This window comes from Ictalurus punctatus, chromosome 8, assembly GCF_001660625.3.
Source record: "Ictalurus punctatus breed USDA103 chromosome 8, Coco_2.0, whole genome shotgun sequence".
Lineage (NCBI taxonomy): Eukaryota > Metazoa > Chordata > Actinopteri > Siluriformes > Ictaluridae > Ictalurus > Ictalurus punctatus.
This window is the reverse complement of record NC_030423.2, coordinates 16683134-16703467: the sequence shown is the minus strand read 5'-3', so window position 1 is coordinate 16703467 and position 20334 is coordinate 16683134. Positions and strand designations below refer to the sequence as shown.

At 36.8% G+C, this 20334-nt stretch overlaps 2 protein-coding genes across 6 annotated transcripts; both read right to left on the bottom strand.

Moving 5' to 3' along the window:
• Window positions 1-352: 352 nt before the first annotated feature.
• On the bottom strand, window positions 353-9907 carry nedd1 (NEDD1 gamma-tubulin ring complex targeting factor). 4 transcript variants are annotated; one of them, XM_047157232.2, is made up of 17 exons: window positions 9714-9907; window positions 8784-8926; window positions 6955-7049; window positions 6741-6857; window positions 6260-6400; window positions 4564-4793; window positions 4246-4447; window positions 3879-4047; window positions 3416-3535; window positions 3176-3223; window positions 2971-3075; window positions 2743-2787; window positions 2438-2604; window positions 2114-2291; window positions 1929-2028; window positions 1177-1243; window positions 353-1026 (listed from the first exon to the last, which is right to left on the bottom strand). In XM_047157232.2, exons 2-17 carry the CDS (start codon window positions 8917-8919, stop codon window positions 922-924), a joined length of 2025 nt encoding a protein of 674 aa, XP_047013188.2. In that variant the 5' UTR covers window positions 8920-8926; window positions 9714-9907; the 3' UTR covers window positions 353-921. The 4 variants fall into 4 exon arrangements, with proteins under 4 accessions (XP_047013188.2, XP_053538147.1, XP_017330280.2 ...); XM_053682172.1 differs by having other exon boundaries at window positions 1929-2025; XM_017474791.3 differs by having other exon boundaries at window positions 2114-2234.
• A 538-nt stretch (window positions 9908-10445) lies between these two features.
• Window positions 10446-19269, bottom strand: sh3gl3b (SH3-domain GRB2-like 3b). Of its 2 annotated transcripts, none has more exons than XM_017475005.3 (10): window positions 18810-19269; window positions 17034-17102; window positions 16860-16932; window positions 16618-16761; window positions 15807-15940; window positions 15408-15566; window positions 15197-15300; window positions 14999-15105; window positions 14854-14886; window positions 10446-11313 (listed from the first exon to the last, which is right to left on the bottom strand). In XM_017475005.3, exons 1-10 carry the CDS (start codon window positions 18852-18854, stop codon window positions 11099-11101), a joined length of 1083 nt encoding a protein of 360 aa, XP_017330494.1. In that variant the 5' UTR covers window positions 18855-19269; the 3' UTR covers window positions 10446-11098. The 2 variants fall into 2 exon arrangements, with proteins under 2 accessions (XP_017330494.1, XP_053538330.1); XM_053682355.1 differs by lacking the exon at window positions 10446-11313 and adding an exon at window positions 12977-13694.
• Window positions 19270-20334: the final 1065 nt, after the last annotated feature.

The window sequence follows — 20334 nt, the reverse complement described above, 5'->3', positions numbered from 1 at the left end:
ATGCATTTTAAGGAATAGTTTGTGGAAAATTCAAATATATCCAATATTTTTTTTTTTACTTACATGTATTTGGTTAGTCAAGACACATTTGATGCACATTCCATATGTAGAGCTGACACCAACATGGCAAACACTGAAGCTTATGGCTACCAAAAAACAAGCCTAAATGTGACAGTTAACCTTAAATCATCTCACCTGAACCTGCTTAGAATAAAATCAAATGATTTGTGCGTTATATGTCCTACACCAATCTAAGAGTGTTAAAATCAGACATTTTTTAAAAAAAATAAATAAACTTGCCAATGCGATTTTTGTAATCCAGCAATTAATTATGATTAGTACCCAATCAACATCCTGTGGCGGTAATAATTTATTCAAGATACAAATGGTTTTATGACTATTACAAAGGTTAATTGTAGGCACAGTAAACAGATTTTTTGCCACATGCTGCCATAATGACCGCACACTTGGTGTTTACAGGACTGTATCAGTACTGATGTCCCCAATATCCATCTATCTAATTTAGTATAGTCACTAATATTGGCTATAAGCTTATCATACAACCTTGTTACCTACTATAAACATGTAAGCCCTCTTATATGGCAATATTTTATTGCAAATTATATGTTGTAAAATATGCACAAAATGGAGAGAGAGAAAAGCTTAATAACAATCTCTTATTTTAAGGCACATACATGGTGTAACCTTAAACATGAATGCTGGTGATAAAGACAAAACAGGCTGTGTGTGCTGGTCTTCAGGGCATGAGTGCATAATTCAGACATCAGTGAGAAAGCAGATCAATCTCCATGTCCTTCCTCACGTAGGCCAGTGCTGTAGTGCTAACACATGCTTTAGGCCTAAACCTGTACTGAGCACAAGGAATTCACTCTACATGTCAAACAGGTAGCCACATGCTTCTTAGTAATTGGCTCTGAGTCTTCTGTTTTCCTCCTTCAGCTTCTCAATCTCCTCCACAAGACTCTCATTCACAGAATATCTCTCAATGAGCCCATGGATTTCATTCTGAAAGAGCAAGAATCACCATATTAACAAGGTTGCTTGACAAAATTACAGACCATTTGCCAAAAAAAAAGAATGAGCCAAAAAAAGAGCAGAAAAGGATGAGTACAAAAACAAAAAAAACAACAATCGTGGGTTGCAGGTAATACCTACCAGCTGAATGTAGAACTGCCGCACCATTTCCACTTGCAGATTGATAATATCTCTATGGCATGTGTCTCTGAAAGAGATTACAAAAGCAAAATCTGAGAAAGGTAAAGCAGGTGTGTAACTAATAATAATAATAATAATAATAATAATAATAATAATAATAATTATAATTGATAAGCTAGCCTACGGGCCAAGTAAAAGCTCCCATGTCCACCTCTGTAAAATGTATTCAAAAGTTTAAAGTAGTCTTAAACATTTTAAGATATTACAAATAATCTGTTGAGTAACCACTTGTTTTTTAATACCCATGTATCTACTAAAATGGGCTAACAGCAGATCTAACTTTTTGTTATTAAGGTAAAATGCAAACATCTGTAAATATTACCTTTAAGTTGAAGATCGTTAAATTAAAGTTAAAAAACATCCAGTATGCTCCTGAAACTGTAAGCTCATCCCTTCCCTCTGTACTCTGAGTACTTTATCTAATTAACTATGGCATACTAAACTATTACAAAAAAGGAAGATTCCACAACTGGGAAATATAGCCATGCAAGGATGACTAACTTAAAGTCTGAAGAGTAGTGGGATCAGAATGCAAAACAACTTGTTATTAACTTGTGTTTACTGCTGATGTTTTTTTTTTGTTTTTTTTAAACTGTAGGTAAAGTTAAGAATTTAACTTCTAGTAAACTCATTTTCATTAATGACGGGTAGATACAAGTGTGCATGCGTGCAAGTATTTCAAAACAACGCACCTGAAATCTTCTAAAGCTTCATGGATCATGTTGCGCACAAAATTCATCTGGACAGAGGTGAGTGGTGCTCCACTACTGACAGCACCAGATGCACCCGCTGCTGCACAAGTTAAAAACACAACTTCTTGTCACCATGTGATCACGTATACATTTCATTAGGTGTATCCGATGTCCTCTTTACTTACCCGATTCAGCTATGGGTTGACTGCTACTCACTGGGGAGTCATAGGTGAGCTGGGTTGGCACTTCTCTCCTCTGACTGGGCTCAGGAGTGTTGAATGAAGGCACTGATTGGATGTGTGTACTCTGAGAAGCAAGGGGTGTGGTCAGAACATTCTGCCTCAGATAACTGGTCTTCTCCGACTGTCCATCATGCAAAAATGTCAATATCAAAAGTATATTATAAGTATACTATATACTTACACAATTATAGTAGAAGTGCATTATAGCTACATAAGACGTTCCTTATGTTTCTTAAATACATAAAGAAACAAATAGCAGTGACCGACCATATTGTTCTGCGTGTCCATATGTGTAGGTGATGTGATCACTGGTTCCTCCTCTATGATTGCAGGTGGTGTTTGGACAGCAGACAGAGGACTGTAGCAGCGAGCACCAGGTGTACCCAACGGGTTCTTACGCTGGGCTGAACCATGCTGAGGTAAGAAATCTAAATCTTTAAAAAAAAAAAAAAAAAAAAAAAAAGTAAGTAAATACCTGAATAAATGCTAGTATAAATATTTAAATATGATGACATTTTATCATGAACTTCAGTCATCAGATGTCATCACTGATGCAAGTAATGAAATCTCACCTTTCTTTCCACTTGAGGCGTCGCTGAGTCTGTGACCTTTGTAATCTTGAATTAATGAGAAAAACAAAATAAATAATAATACTGCTTAAAAAATAGCACATAATTTCAGTTACTCAAATATCCACTTGTATTTGAAAAAGCTAGCAAAATATAGAATAACAAATATTTGTATATATTCTGAATGTTGAGTAGAGCCAGCAATTCACTGAGGAAGGAAAATTCTCTCACCATCTCGGACAGGAGAGAAAATGTCCAGGCTGTTGCGACCCACCCTAACTTTGTCTGAACTGTGTTGCCCTTGAGATTCTCGGCAGAACACATCTGCACTGCCTCCTAGTGGTAAAAAAAAAAAAACCCACAAAAATATCCATTCAATATCCATTCATTGAAATTAATATTTCAATGAGTACATGATAATTGACAAAGTACACACCATTTCTTGAAGTTGGATCATCACCAATGAAACCATGCATTTTAAACCCTGAATGGAGAGGAATTAAATACAGGGGAAGAAAAAAGGAGGGGGAAAAAGAAACAGTCCAGTTAGTCACTGACAAACAAATACAAATGAAGCACTTAAATGGAAAAAAAAAATAACTGTTAGTACATACATAATTTCCATATTGCAAAGTCAAACTGCAACATCTGTATAGGAAACAAAGTAAGCACACACCATCAGTTACAGGTGAGAAGATGTCTAGGTCCAGGCTGTTTCGGCCCACGCTGTTAAACTTATCCAGACTGGGCTGGCCTTCAGCCTCTCTGGATGGCACCCCAGAACCTCCTCCAGTCCCTAAACAGTACGCAGCAAAGAGAGAATTGTCAGAACTCTGGTGCAATTTTACATTTTAATGCATTCACTATGAATTAGCCTGCAACATTATGCTGCCACAGGGAGAGAGAATATAGATAGATTTGAGGTACTGATAATCTTAATATTCATGGATATAATATACATTATGGATAAATTATAAAAGTCATTATGAATTTTGTCTCATCATCTGCAGGAAATAAAATTCAGCTATTGTCAGATTAAAACGCTGACTAAGCTCAAAATCAGGCCACACAAGTAATGAAATATCTCCACTGAGGGGGAACTGAATTTTAGGGAGCTCTATGTGAAAGGAAACACTCGCCAAGGCTGTGAGCCTGTACGTCTCCTCGGCTAACTGGCTGGTGTTCGGGCACAGCGGGAACTGAGGAGGTTGGAGTAGGAGGACCGCTCTGCTGATTCTGCCCCATCTTTACAGAGATTCTCTTGGTGGACTGCGAGGAAGAAGTCTTGCCCGAGACTGTTTTACTAGTCTGAGGAAAACAGTTTATTTGTAGCACATTATAGTGACATTATTAATAATGCATCTGATGCAATTACTGTACAAAACAATATGTGGGTTTAAGGTTTGAGCTAGGACTGTAGGCTTACATTGATCAAAAATATATATTGAGGGTTATTAACTGTAAATGCACACATACAGTTTGTAGACCGAGTACTGCAAACCATACCTTTAGCCTGGTGGTGGAGTGCTGGAAGCGGATACACGTGACTGAGGTCTTGTGAGCAGTGGTGGTTTTGACAGGAGCGCTTAGATTACGCAGGTCATACATGTAGATCCGTCCCTGGGTGGAGCCCACTACAAGCCCTGCTCCATCCGGAGTGAAGTCTACAGCTGTGAGTGGGGACTCAATCTGCTTACTACGGAAAATACTGCACAAACAAACACAAATGAAATATGATCTCAACCAGTAAGAATATAAAGCATACCATATCTTGCTTTAAACTAGTCATTATATAAACATACTCTACACACAGATGTGTCTTACATTTTGCTGGAAGTGTCATAGCAGACGATTTTCTTATCCAACCCCACTGTAATAAAGAGCAGGTCATTGGCTGGAGAAAAGGCCAGGCCTGAGGCAGGAGCTTTGTGTGCACCTTCAAACGTGTGTAGCTCCTTCTGGGTGTTTGTGTCCCACAGTACCACCGAGCCGCTATCTGACACACTCCCCAAGAGAGACCGCTTTATCAGCGAGTACTTCAAGTCATGGACAGGCTACAAAGTGAAAACACATGTTAATCACAATATTTCTGCTCAGTATTGACCATCACATGTACGTACCCAATTTCAGATCAGAATAGTTTTACTTCACTTTATTATTTTAAAATGAAACAATTTTTCACCTGGTACAAGTCTATATTCTTTCATAAGAATAAATCCTTGAATCAAATTAAGATTACTCCTTAAATAAATAAATAAATAAATAAACAAACAAACAAATAAATAAGAATGGGCATATATAGAGATTATTAAATCACCTAGAGCAGGGGTGTCAAACTCATTTTAGTTCAGGGGCCACATACAGCCTAATTAGATGTCAAGTAGGCCGGGCCAGTAAAATCATAGCATAATTACCTATAAATAACCATAAGTCCATGTTTTTCCCTTTGTTTTCATGCAAAGAAGTACAAGTACATTAGGAAAATCTTCATATTTAATGAAATATCCTTTTACAAAACATATCATGAACAACCTCAGATTTCTTAAGACAAACATGTGCAATTTTCTTCTGATTATCATTTACATGTGTGCATTACAACTGGTCACGGTGTTTGTACAAATGCAATAAAGTTTAAGTCACAGTGTTTGAAACTGAAAAATATAGTATTGCACTTTAAAATTTATGGCATTGCACGAACAATAGGATTCCACCAAACCAAACTATTTTGTAGTAAAGCTGTTGACTAACATTAAATTGACAATTTTTTAACTATTACTACAGAAAGGATTCATTTTCAAAGAACTGTATTCTTTAAGTGCAATCAGTGTCTGAAGCAGTATTTTAAAGGAGTTAGTCATATCTAGACTACATTGTTTTTGCTCCTGAAACTTGGCATCTTTTGGTCCTTTGTCAAAAAAGGAGAAAAATGGATACAGAGTATCCACTTTTCTCCCTTTTAACAAAGACATTTTGCCTAATGACGGTGTGGGGGCCAGTAGAAAATAGGTTAGACTACACTGTAATAACAAACTGCAGAAGGCACACTGCTACCATCTGCTGTTCGGTCTAAGTCCCAGAGTTGTGCTGCGTCTTCTACTCTGACTAAAACAGTGCGGATAATTTAGGAATAGCATTTTATTTAAAATTACTAGTTCGTGTCTTTTATGCATTTTTCCTTTCAAAATTCATTCTGCGGGCCAGATTGAACCCCCCCAGCGGACCAGTTTGGCCCGCACCTCTGACACCCCTGACCTGGAGAGTTAAATCATAATAATGAGGAGTTTATTTATATGCACTGGAGTAGAATTAATATTAGTCTATTAGTTGACTTTAGCTAAACTCACTATCACAATTACACCAAAGTCATTAAGGAAACAAAAATGTGTAGCAATTAAAATGCAATTATTTGTTTTGTTTCCCATTTATCCGTACACTTATTAAGGTTATGACCATTTAACAGAACAAGGTGACAAACTGCATGGGAATATGGACAGACTCTATTGAAAAGGGACAGACTCACCTCATTGGGCCCATGGCCAAAGGCTTTGCTGGACAGATTGGTGGTAATGCTGTGGAGGATGATGTCTCCACTGGTGGAACCAGATGCTATGTAACTATCGCCACCATTGAAGGATACACATGTCACTTCCTCCTTATGGTCCTGATGATATTGAGAAAATATGAAAAACAAAAAGGTATGAGATAGAGGTGCACACAAATAGGAATGCCCCTGTGGAAAATTTGACCGATCCCACCTGCTCCCATAGTTATTAACGGACCATGTTATTTCATGAGGAATTTAGTTGTTTCTAACTCCCTAAATATAAATTAGCAATTTAAACCATAGTGTCCCTGACCAGGATAAAACATTTACTGGTGAATGAATTAATGTGGTAAAATGTATTGTGCAGTGTTCAGTAATTATAATCAGAACAATGCACAGATTAAATGATAATTTAAAAAAAGATCTACTTTAAATACTTCACTAAACAATGAGACACCTTGAGGCTACGATGTAATCTCTTTGTCTTCAGGTCCCAGATGTTGACCGTGTTATCCAGTCCCCCACTGACCAGGAACTGTGATGTTGAATTTAGTGCGACTCGTGTCTGTTTTTTCTGAAAACAAAACCCCAGATGAAGCACAGATGAGAATGCCGAGAGATAAAAGTGGAACTGTGAGTGCTTTTTGCTGAAATGCAGTTTGTCTACTGACCCCTTCTGCAAGCTCCATCACTGGCACTGGTGAGGACTTCAGGCTGGTCACTACCAGCTTGTCTCCTATACTGCTGGCACTGACAATGTACTGATCTGACTGTTGTCAAGGCATACAAAGTGGTGCACATGTTCTACAAATTCCTTTTGGAATCATGGACTATTTTTAAGATGAGATTTTGTTAATGAAATTGGAACACACTCCTGAACAGAGGACGTCTATGAAAAATACTCACTTGTGTTCTTACTCTAGATGCAAGATGCATGCTTTCAAATCTACTATAATAATCACAGGATTATACAAAATATGCCATATAATGGATCCATTACACAACGCATGTGCTACAATTAATTTTTCACTGAATACTGTAAGTAGAGACTGCAGAGAGTCTCTTTTTACTCAGCATTCACTGAGATTTACTCATTAACAACCACAAAACCCCATGCACAATTTTGTCGTTGGTACAAAAACACAATAGCTCAGCTTCAGAATCACTCCAATTTACACATACACTATATGGCCAAAAGTATGTAGATATCTGGCCCATTACACCCATATGTTCTTGTTGAACATCATTGAAGATTTAGTCCCCCTTTACAGTTATAATAACCTCCATTCTCTTGAGAAGGCTTTCCACTTGATTTCAGCACATGGCTATGGGGATTTGCTCATTCAGCCATAAGAGCATTAATGAGGTCAGCCTCTGATGAAGAATGAGGAGGCCTAGGGTGCAGTCAGTGTTCAAGTTAATCCCAAAGGTGTTCAGCGGGGTTGAGGTCTGGGCTCTGGGCATATCACTAGAGTTCTTACAGTCTAAACTTAACAAACCATGTCTTCATGGAATCTTGCCTTGTGCAAAGGGGCACTGTCATGCTGGAACAGGTTTGGATTTCTTAGTTCCAGTGACGGGAAATTCTTAATGCTAAGAATGAAGAATTTCATATACAAAGACAAATACATTCTCACATACAAAGACTGTGCTTAAAACCTTGTGGCAAGAGGTTGCAGAAGACCCATGTATGGATGTGACTGTCAGGTGTCCACATATTTTTGTTCATACAGTGTATAATCCTTCTGTTTGCTGATGTTAGGTGTCCCTCTTATTTTTGTTTTGATGAATGATTTAATGATTTATCAGCTGCCTCAAAAGGTGTCAGCACACTGTACCATGCATACATCAATAAGTACAACACAGCTAGCTTGGCACTGGACAATGTGAAGGATAATGGGTAATTTTCAGAGCTGAGTCACACAATCTAGTGGAAAAGATGTGCAGTCTTTCACAGTAACATATTGGTTTCTGTATGAGAAACCCATTCGAACACATTTGCATTAGTGTCTTTAACAATGACTCAAACTTCCACAACTGTGTCACATGAACTTCAAGATAATAAAAGTGTAAATCACACACTCTTTAGGAAATGTCCGTCCACGCAATAAAATGATTCCACAATTAGTTTTAAAACGGGCGCCTTCACCATGTGTACATGTTCTCCCCATGCTGTGGGGGTTTCCTCCAGGTACTCCGGTTTCCTCCCCTTGTCCAAAAACACGCGTTGTAGGCTGATTGGCATCTCTATATTGTCCGTAGTGTGTGAATGGGTGTGTGAGAGATTATGCCCTGTGATGGGGTGTCCCCTGCATTGTGCCCCGAGTCCCCTGGGATAGGCTTCCTGTGACCCTGTAGATAGGGTGTAAGATAAGCGGTATAGAAAATGGATGAATGGATCAATTTAAAACAGGCCTCTCAAAGTTTAACAGGTCCTGTAACCTAGACACAAAGCTACAGCATACTGGAAAAAAATAACTTGGCTTGCTATGGAGGATACTGCTGCTGCTCCAGCACACCTGTGCTAGAGGATGGCTGGCACTGTGAGGGTTGAACTGCTCCACCACACTCATGGAGGTGGAATCCCAGATCTTCAGGCAGTCGCCTGATGACACCAACCGGGTCACCTCCTCCATAGCAACACTTAGTAAGGAAAGAAACAGAAAATACACGACAGCTGTCAGATAGGCTGGTGACACTTGACTCTTCTTGTAATTACTGCATCCTTATGTGTACAATGAATAATTCACAACCTGAGACTTAACTATAAGTTTGGTAATTATTAAAACCTGTGTAGGTAACTAATTTCTCCTCGTTAGATTGGGGAAAATATAGGAATGTTGTTTTCCTGTCTGAAATATTCACAAATACGAGGCACAGTAAACAAACAAACAAACAAAAAATACAAGAACAAATGCATTTAATGCCCATTTCACTGGTTTTAAAATTGGAAAGTAATGATATGGAGCCATAATGTGTTTCTGTCTTTCTATCTTTTCCATTTGTGGATCATAAACTTATTTTTGTTAGTACTATGCATGCTGTCTAACTTTTTATGCGAGCAATTACATAACAGCAACAACAACAACAAAAAAATACGTTTAACGTAGGTGGACAAACTGGATTTTGTGAAAGATCTTGGCTGTAATAAACTTGTGTAAATATAAACCAGCTAGCTAGGAAACTTAGCATGCTTGTAAACTAGCTTTGCATTTGGGCCATCTAGCTAACTTTTTGAACAAGCAAACAAGTAAAATATTATACAACACTATACATCCTGTAACCTAAATGTTTATAACATACCACCTTTGAATTATCCTGCAATGCTAACTTTCAAGTTTAGCTAGGTTTGTAGCTTAATTAGCCACCGACAAGGTTATGTTAGCAAGCAGTTGTTGACATTTCGCAAGTTTATCTTCTAGCTACTTACCGTAAAGTTTACAGACAAAGCCACTCCTGAGTTCATGCAACAAGGTAAGTTTTGATGGGAGAATACTTTGAATACTAGTATCCTTACTTTTTAGCAACAATTACTGGCATATCACAAGAATTTGAAAAACTGCATAATCGGCCTGGAACCGCCACTACGGCAACCCGCGAGAGTCAAAACGTGCTACCAGTGTTGCGAAATCTTTTCAGGGGAAAGTCGCTAATGCATGCTCAGAAAGTACAAAGAGTCCTTAGACGTCGCCAGATGGCGTCATAGACTAACTTGCATATTCATTAAATTCCAATTACACAACAGCGCGGGCGAATGCTCGAATCTGATTGGTCAGAAGGTGTGAATTATTTTTGCATAACAGCAAAGCTTAGACAGTAGTTCTGTCTGTAACATAAACAATAGGTTAATATTATTATATATTTTAGGAGAGCTTTATTATGAACAAGAACTAACTTGTTTCTCTGTTGTTCCATGACATTAAATTGAACTATAAACCATTAAAATGCACAAGTGATGTTCATTAAGAAATTAAACATTGTAATCTTTGGCAAATCACTCTGGTATAAGCAGAATAACACACTACAGACCATGCTGATATATAAGAAAATAATGCACTTTAGATGTAGCAGCACTATTTACAAAATACTATAAAATACATTAAGAACGCAGACAAAAGTAAGCAGTGGCAGTGAGTAGTCAGAAAAGGCACAAAGGAAATAGTTACAGATGGAATAACTTGCCTTTATTGCTTGGAAATATAGCCAAGAAAATTATTTAAAACAAAGAAAAATGAAGTGCATCAGTAGGACAAACAATGATGATCAGCAAGAAAGTCACTAAAAAGTCACCAAAGGAATGTTCACATTCACATAATAATGATGTGGTCTGTTACAACCTCAATTTGCCAACTTTCATTCAATTCCATTTATTTCATTTACAAATTATTTGTCTCTAAAACAAATAGCAAATGCTTACAATATTAACCACATACTGCAGGTTTCAATATAGCTATAATAAAAAAGCAGCATCACTTGCACAAAAGGCTATAGCAATAGTATTATTTATATTATATTATAATATTTATTATAATATTATTGTAATTGTAAATTGTGTTAAATACCATGTATAAGAAATATTCATATCACCCTTACTCTCATACACCAATCAACTTTTAATTACATCACTGGTCTCTTTATTATAAACAATAAAATACAAAGAAATCAAGACAATATATACATATATTTACATTGCATAACTGTGAAATGTGAAGCAAATTCTTCAGATAAAGGTGTTGATCAATAAAATTCATAGGTTTGACCAAGCACCAAAAAGAAGAAGAGTTGTATAATGGCTCAGTGAACTGGGGCCTGCTGTCATTGCGGCAGTGGTACAAGGACCTCAACGTAATTGACTGGAAAAAAGCCAGACTCCCCATTGAGCAGCCCTTCATACCAGTTCTCATCAACCTGGTTAGTGAGAGTAATGATGTTGCCCTTCTTGAAGCCTAACTCACGTTGATTTTCAGGATTAAAGTTGAAAAGCGCCCGACAGCAAGGCTGGTCCAGTGGAGATTTAAAATTACAGTTGCCTGTAGAACAAATATTCATATGGATCCATGCTGAGGATATACAATATACGGTCATGTGAAAATATAAGTACACCCCACAGAAATTGTTTGCTTTTTCGACATATTCGGACAAGTAAACATTTGAGTCTTTGAAAGAGTGTCTATTAATAAAGCTGTTATACTTGAACGAAAGTACAAGGAAAATTAGCTTTTTCAATCATTTATTCAACAGAAATATAAATAGATGTGATATTCTTCTGAGGAAAGTAAGTACACCCTTGGCATCAGACGCTAGTATTGCCCCTTTAGCAGAAATAACTTCTTGTAGGCATTTTGCATAAATGTCCACCAGGCACGCTGGAATTTTTGACGACTCTTCCATGCAATATTTTTTTCAGTTGCAAGATGTTTGAGGGTTTTCTTGCATGTGTTGCCCAATTCAAATCCCCCCACAACATTCCAATGGAATTCAAATCCGGGCTTTGACTAGGCCATTCCATAACCCCCCCATTTCTTCTTTTTGAGCCATTCCTTGGTGGAGTTGGTAGTGTGCTTAGGATCATTATCCTGTTGAAAGGTCCATTTTCGGTTCAACTTCAACTTTTGGATAGATGGCCTCACATTATCTTCAAGCACCATTTGATATTGATGAAGAATTCATAGTTGAATCAATGAATGCAAGCTGTCCAGTTCCTGAAATAGCGAAGCAATCCCAGACCATAAAATTTCCACCACCGTGCTTCAGTTGGTATGAAGTGCTTCTCCTGAAAAGCTGTCTTTGGTCTGTGCCAAAAATGTCTGCTGATACTGTGGCCAAACACCTCTAGCTTTGATTCTTCTGTCCAGAGCACATTATTCCAAAAGGCCTGGTCTTTGTCTATATGATCATTGGCAAACTGTAGTCTTGCTTTAATTTTCTTTTTAGACAGCAAAGGCTTTTTCGTGGAACGCCTCACATGCAGGTCAAATTTATGCAATCGCTTTCTGATTGTAGAAGCATGCACTTTGACACCAACAGTTACAAGACTTACTAGCAGATCCTGTGATGAAACTGTTTGGTTCTTGGAGACTTCTTTTTGCATCAGAGAATTTGCTGGTATGGCCAGTCCTGGACAAATTGGCAGTTGTTTGAAATCTGTGCCATTTTAGATGATTTTCCTTACAGTGGAATGATGTATTAAAAAAAAAATTGGATATCTTTTTGAATATCTTGCCAAACTCATAGGCATCGACAACTTTTATTTTCTGAAGGCCTTGTAGAACTCTTTAGATCTTGGCATTATGATACCACACACCACAGTAGCAAAGTGAACACCAGGCAGTAGATGTGAATGTTTTAAATAAGACAGGATCCACCTGCACTCCCTAAGCAGGTTCTAATCACTGGCACCCAACCTTGAACACCTGATACTAATTTTATGGATTGAAGGTGTGATAAATATAAGGATGTACTTACTTTTTCCATTTGACTGATCTGTTTTTTTGTTAATATAACTTAACAAAATTTCTTGAAAATGACTACAAAATGTCAATGTTATTTGTCATTTGATAGACTGCATCAGCTTTATTAATAGGCACTGTTTCAAAGAGGATCAAATGTTTGCTTGACCAAATATGTCAAAAAAGCCAACAATTTCCATGGGGAAAATTTATGACTATACACGCACAGTCCCCTCTGAAAGTATTGGAATGGAAAGGACAATTCTTTTGTTTTTGCTATACACTACACATTTGGGTTTGAGCTCAAAAGTTGAATATGAGACAATAGATCAGAATTTCAGGAAGAGATAGTTTTAAAGTAAATTAAAGTAAATAACACTTAATATTTGGTTACATATCCATATGTGTAGATTTGATCTGAACATCGGGGGTGGGGTGGGTGGGTTGAAGTGTGAATGTGTATGCTTCCAGATATTTTAAAATAATAAATTGGGAAAAATCAGCTTTGTTATATCTGCACTGTTATTAGATAATTATCATCTGCTTATCTGGACAGGAACAGATCCTTTCTTTTTTGTCTTTTCCACCACTTTGGTAGAGGTTATTCGTGGTTTCAGAACATTTGTGGCTCATCTCTGTATTTCTCTGTGAATTCCAATATGGACTTCTAATCCTTATTGCTGAGGAGTGGTTTGCATCTTGTTTATGGACTCCATATTTCTGTTCTCAAAGTCTTCTTCAACTGTTGTTTTTAGTCTTCTCTCATCAATTGCTGTTGTTGTTGTTTTCCTTTGTTGACCTGTTCCATGTCTGCTAGTTAGTTTATTTTTTTTCTAGGACATTCCAGATTTTTGCCCAATGTTTCAAAATGGCTTGCTTTTCTCCCATACACAGCTCTCTGGTCTTCATGTTAATTCATCCTTTTTGACAACAAATACAGTCTTCACAGGTGAAACCCGGGGCTATGAGTAGACATTCAGAGATATTAATTGTTTAAACAATAAATCTAACTGGGCACAACTGGGCATCAAGAAGCACCTGTCAGTCACATGTTCCAATATTTTTGATCACTTGAAAAATTGGTTGGTTCAAACAGAAGGTGCTATGTTCTAAATTGTTTAACATATCTAGATGTAAATATCAGGAAATTAAATCTGAAATTCTGATCTATCATCTCATATTCATATTTTGATCTCAAAATAAAATGTCTTCAGTGTATAGCAAAACAAAAGAATTGGCCTTGCTGTTCCAATGCTTTCAGAGGGGACTATAATAATCACCAGCAACTTTAATAGTACACCTACTCATTTATGCGGTTATCCAAGCATTCATGTAGCATCAGCACAATGAATAAAATCATACAGATAACGGTCAAGAGCTTCAGTTAATGGTCAAACATCAGAATGGGGGAAAAAAATTATCTTCATGACTTTAACCATGGCATGTTTGTTGATGGGCTAAACTGAGTATTTCAGAAACTGCTCCTGGGATTTTCACACACACAACAGTCTCTGCAGTTTACACAGGATAGTGAGGAAAAATAAAAAAAAAACAGGGGGCTTCGGTTTTGTGGGCAGAAAGACCTTGTTGATCAGAGAGGTGAGAGAAGAATGGCCAGAGTGGGTTGAGCTTCCAGGCAGGCTATGGTAACTAAATAACTAAAACAATCAATCTTTATAACTGTGGTGATCAGAAAAGAATTTCAGAATTCACAAGACAGAAAACCTCAGGGGGCGAGGGGGGGGGGGGGGGGGGGGTGTTACAACAGCAGAAGACTACATTGGGTTCCACTCTTGTCAGCCAAGAACACAACAACTCCAAGGCTATACTGGCTCACCGGAACTGAACAGCTGAAGACTGGAAAAACATATTGGTCTTTTTCCAAACTTCAACTGTCTGTTCACTGAGATTAAGTCACTGAAATCACATTTTTTCACATTCTGATGTTTGATGTGAACATTATCTGAAGTACTTATCCTGTATCTGCATGATTTTATGCATTGTGCTGCTGCCACATGATTGGCTGTTGAATGAATGATTGGATAATTGCACGAATGTGCAGCTGTACAGGTGTTCCTATTAAAGTGTGTACATTTTACTTTTGGATAAAAGTATACTTACTTTTTTCGCTCAGCTCTTGTGTTACCTCAGTATCTGAAAAATTGAAGCGTCAAAGTTAAAATCTTTCCTTGTATATACTTATCAATATAATTAAAGACATTTTATAATGATTTAGCACTGTGGCAACATTAAAAATATCACTGACCATAATATGAGCTTGTGGAAAACCCGTAAGTGTCCGTGCAGCACATTGTACTAGCGTTAGACTTTGATTTGAACTCCCTCTTTGGTCTGTTGCTGGTATCAGTAATTCTGAATACAAAGAAGAAGAAATTTTCATAAACCACCCACCTAAAATGCTGAAATTTGACAAATGTGTTATGTAAATGGATGTTCAGCTAACTTGTTCTGCAGACTGCTTCTGAGGTTCTCTAGAATGTCGCGAGATTGCTGATGGTAGTCCATCGATGCTTCAATGAGGCCTAACAGCTGTCGTACTTGATCCACCTAAGGCAAATTAATAATCACTAATGCATATTTGACTCCAGTTTTATGCAAAAAAAAGAAAAGAAAAATATTCTCTTCAATGTCTTACTCTTTTCCAACTTCCTTACATCATTTTCTAAGAGGTTGAACATGCTTCTTTTTGCCAGCTCTTTGGATTCTTCAAACTTGTCTAATGCCTGTTTAAGCTCTGCCTCTGCAATCCTCCTTTTGGAATTTTTCTTGTAGTCGAAATCTAGACGGCGACCCTCAAGTTTTTTCAGATGGAACTTGCAAACAGAAAAAAAATAAGTAAATATATATATCGCATTATCATTTATGTTAAAACCTACATAAATCACAGCCTTCTGATGATTATATTCATGTACTAAACAGGTGATGTACTTGGTTATTTTATACCTTTTTTTGCTCATATTTATAGAGACTTACAAAAAAATTAGACACTATTATGATATTAAGACATTATATTGATTCTATTTTTCTCCATTACTCATAATGACAAGACTCACTGCAATTTCCTTAAGCTCTTTCTCCTGCAGCATCTGAAGTGGATTGATAAAGGTGCGTTTCACACGCACATCCATGCAGTCTCTTACTTCAGCCATCTGCTTCAAGGCCTGTCCCATGTCCACCAGTGCACTACCTAGTGGAAACCGTCTTGATTAAGCTCAGGCTAACAGACCAAAGATTGGACTGAGCTGAAATGACAGCAATACTATTTCTGTATGGTAGAGTTGAGCGACGGACAAAATACTGCAATTATCTTCGTACATATTGTAACTGTAATAAGTCTTGCAATTAAACAACACTGACATGATATTACTACATGTAATAAAGCTATAATAATAAATTGTTTAGCGGCCTCGCTTGCATATTTCACAATTCTGAAGGCCAATATTACACTAATGATTAACAATAATATCTTTTGCACCACTACACAATGCCCTTTCACATAGTGCATATAGAAGATATACTACATACTATTATCATAATATAGGTGTTCAAGCAGTATATGAGAAATCTACTCAAACCTATTGTATGTCTTACAGGACAATAAAAGTGTTTAGAATGAACAGTGTTAGTATTTGTCCACCTTCATTAAGCAAGTAGTGATTAATTAGTAAAGCAGACCTTTCCTTTAATGAATAATTTATATCAACTATGCAACTGTTTACTTCTCTATGAAAGGTGATAGTACAATGCCAGACTTTTTCATTAGTTTTGCACAGATAAAGTTTAGTCACAGACTAAATCACTTTATTCTTGTTAGACATGAAGATATCTTTTTATAGCGAGTTTTATTCCAGCTGATAAACCTACCAAATGCAGACTCCACCCCGAGCTCATTACCGTAGATTAACATACAGTCTCCCAGTATTCCTTCTGTTTGTGGGTATCCAACCGGCCTTACATTTCCACGAATCCTAGACATTTTAGTGAGCATGCTGAGTTTTGCTCTATATGCTAAGAACCAAACACATAAGACAGGAAGTAATGAATAGTAACACCTATAAATACCTTAAAAGTGAATACATGCTCATAAAAATTTTCCTAAGGCATACCTGGGTTTGGCTCAAGATACTCTGTTGTTTTTGTAACAAGTTCGACAATCAGCTTGTTGGTGATTTCAGTTTTCTATAATAAAGTGGGCAAAATACATGTTCACTGAGAGTGAAGTTTTTAATCTTGCATTTTAAAATTTTCTTTGATTTAAATGAAAACAATATATATTATACCTTTTCCATTCTGATGAAATCCTCATCCAGCTTTGTTCCTTCAACACCACCGATCTTTTCCTTGAGTAACTAAATTGATACAAAGCGCAATAAAGTCTGATAGTATGTGGGTTCAGCAGTAAAGTCAGCAGTAAATGCAAAATAATGGTAAAAGAATAAGGTGATTTATTCTTTAGAAGCGTTAAAAAAAACATTTTAGAAAGGAGTAATGAACTTAAACACAGCTTGCTGCAACATTGAATCCTTTTCCATGGTATGTTCATTTAATATTTCTGATTTCTTGCACCATGCCTTTCCGACCCAACAAAGAGAAAAGAAGAAACACTAAACGTGATTATGAAGGGATCATTCCCTACAATGACCACTTTATGGGATGAGTAACATATTTTAGGATAATACTGAGATAAAATATTTATATAATAGTAACATATACTCTATTTTGTGGCTTTAGGTGTGCTGCAAGAAGACAAAGTTCAGATGGTGCAATATGTATTAAGCTGTAAGGAAGTTAAGACTGTTTATCAGCAATAAAAGCTTTGTATCCTTTCTACAAGGAGGAAACCACCATGATTCTGTTTTTGTACTTGTGAAAACACCTGATTCATTTTTATGATATTAATTTATTAATATCTGAAATCACTTTTCTGTTCTGCTGTTCATTTATTAAACTTTGTGGATCACCTGACAATATTCCTACAGCAGTGAAAATGAAAGTATGCGTGAATATGCTAACTGCTGAATGCTTTTAACACTAAGCAAATTCAGAACAAAAAAATATTTTTTTAAATTAATACACTATAAAAACAAAAGCTCTGACATGTAACCTACTGGCTGATGGATGGATAGATAGATAGATATATAGATAGATACTTTGTTGATCCCGAGGGAAACTGCAAAAGACATATACTGTACACGGTCTGCATTTGGCTTCCTATCAGTAAAATCATTCCAACGTTCTCATGCAGCACTGCAGTAAGTCATTCAGTTCTTCTTTGAGTAAACAGAGTGAGTGAAGTTTGTGCTTTGGCTTGATTACTTTACGATTCACTGCACTGATTCTGTTTCTTCGTATAAATCTGTGCGACTCAACCGAATCATATATGTTTTGATTCACTTGATTCACCACCCAGTTCGGCAATAGCCTACCTATTCGATAAACACATTCGCGTTCTGATACTCTTACTTTGTCTGTATAGCAAATTATTTTTGATATCTAATAAACAAATAAAAGAAGCTGTATGATAATATCCGATACAAACCTACATTTAAAATCCACAATTTAATTTGATTGTATTGTTAATAGCTATAAGCGTATACTATCGTTTGAAAGGAGGCCTAGTAGTAGCTAAGAAAAAGAAGAGATAATATTTAAACGAAAGGTTAAAACTTTTGATTAGTTCGTATTTACAATTCGATTCACCCGACTCACTTAAAAGAATCATTCAAGAGAACCGATTCATAGGCGAACCACCCGTCAATAGGGCGAGTAACTTGCACGAGCCTCTACTTCTTATCCCAATTCCAAAACATATAAGTTAATACAATCTTTGTATAAAGTTGGTATATCTTGCTGTATTAGACTGGGTTTTGGATAGCCTACTTTATGTTACAGTACTTGGTGTCAACGGCAGAGCCAGCGTGTAGGAGACGACTTCATTGTATAGAAATATTTTAAAAAGAACAAAGTCAGTACATTCTTTGCTGCTGAAAGAAAAAAAAACTTATTAATACACACAATTAGACAGGCACGTGACAGGACGCTTGTCCTCTCATTACCTGGCTTGCCTTGTGAAATTGTTTCTTCAGTCCCGCCACGGACATCTTTCATGCTTTTCACCTTCACCTTTTAAACAATCAGTAAAAGCTTCGCTTTTCAATTAAAGGCTGAGATGACCAAGAAATATTGACAAACAAGTAAAAACAAAAAAACCAACAAAAAAACACAAACAAACAAAATCAAAACAACAACCGGGGTGTAGCCGTTCGATTTTTCGTCCACAAAACAAAAGGTCCAAAAAGTCAAACAAGAAGCGAAATCAAATCGGCTCCAGCATGCAGCGGTTACTTTAAGAACACAATAAGGTCAGAGTCCATAGTCACACCCATATGACGCTTCTTAAAACTGAAACAGTCCGTCCATGCTGTAATCCTTACAGATTTTTTTAACTGGCTAAATAAACAAAATAGCACAGTTCTATCGAAGCATGCAGAGGATGCGCAGAGAGCTGGAACCAGTTTCTCTTCTCAGGTGACGTTATACGGCACGTGGGCTAAACGTAAAGACGTGTCTTATACAGAATTCGACACAGCAATAGGTCCACTTTATAGGGCACTGGTCATAGTCCACCGCATTGCACTATGATGGGTGGAATGTGACAAAATTAGCATGGTCATATAGGTATATAGTGTTAGTGTGCAGTGTGTCCAGGTTATTGGACATGGCATGGAAAAGGGAAACCAAGAAGACCCTAAACGGTGCACCACAAAATTGCATTTGCTGTTTGGTGGAAAATTAATAACGACACAATAGCGTTCATGTATTAGTTCAGTTAGTGCTATTTTTTCTAACACTCAAGTGATTTGGGTCAAAACATCTTCTGTCGAGGAAAATCAATCCTTCCAGTCTAAGTAAAAAAAACTTCAGAGGCAGAGGGTTCGTAGATGTCAAAAAGTAACTTAACTTTATTGAAACAATAAAGTGAGACTGTCTACAGAGGGTCCGAATTATATATACACAAACATGTCTTTATATACCTCTCTGAAGCAGTACAATTATTCCTAGGTGGGGCTTTCACCTTTTCTTTCTAGAAAAGACCAATCTCCATTGCCTTAACTAATTATTCATATCCATATGATACCTTACATTTGTGGCACATGAGTAGTCAGTTGTATGTTCTTTAATATTTTTACCAGACCAGGGTTTTTTTTTTTTTTTTTTTGTTTTTTTTTTTTTTTTACTGTGTCGCATAATTCACCCTATAGCCTCATCTTGGTACTTTCCTCCTGGAACTCTTATCTCTTCTTTTGACACTGATTTGCAAGCTTAGAGGGATTTTGTTTAGAAACCCAGTTGTGGAATGTGTCTAATTTATTTTTTATTGCGACAAAGTGAAGCTGCTTTAGACAAACACAAAGTTCTTAATTTACTGCCATAGAGTGAAGCTGCTTTAGACTTTTTTAGACGTTTATATATAAAAAAAATCTTTGTTAAATATAGGTGTTCAACAATTATTGGCACCCTTTTAGTCAATACTTTGTGCTACCTCCGTTTGCCAAGATAACAGTTTGCCAAGGTAACAGC

Coding starts and splice junctions, on each gene's coding strand:
- sh3gl3b (XM_017475005.3), bottom strand. CDS start 18,854: ATGTCCGTGGCGGGACTGAAGAAACAATTTCACAAGGCAAGCCAG. Junction 16,762..16,859: donor GTATCTTGAGCCAAACCCAG/GTATGCCTTAGG, acceptor TTTGGTTCTTAG/CATATAGAGCAAAACTCAGC. Junction 15,941..16,617: donor CGGGGTGGAGTCTGCATTTG/GTAGGTTTATCA, acceptor GGTTTCCACTAG/GTAGTGCACTGGTGGACATG.
- nedd1 (XM_047157232.2), bottom strand. CDS start 8,919: ATGGAGGAGGTGACCCGGTTGGTGTCATCAGGCGACTGCCTGAAGATC. Junction 6,401..6,740: donor GATTACATCGTAGCCTCAAG/GTGTCTCATTGT, acceptor CAATATCATCAG/GACCATAAGGAGGAAGTGAC. Junction 2,788..2,970: donor TTTCTCTCCTGTCCGAGATG/GTGAGAGAATTT, acceptor CATTAATTCAAG/ATTACAAAGGTCACAGACTC.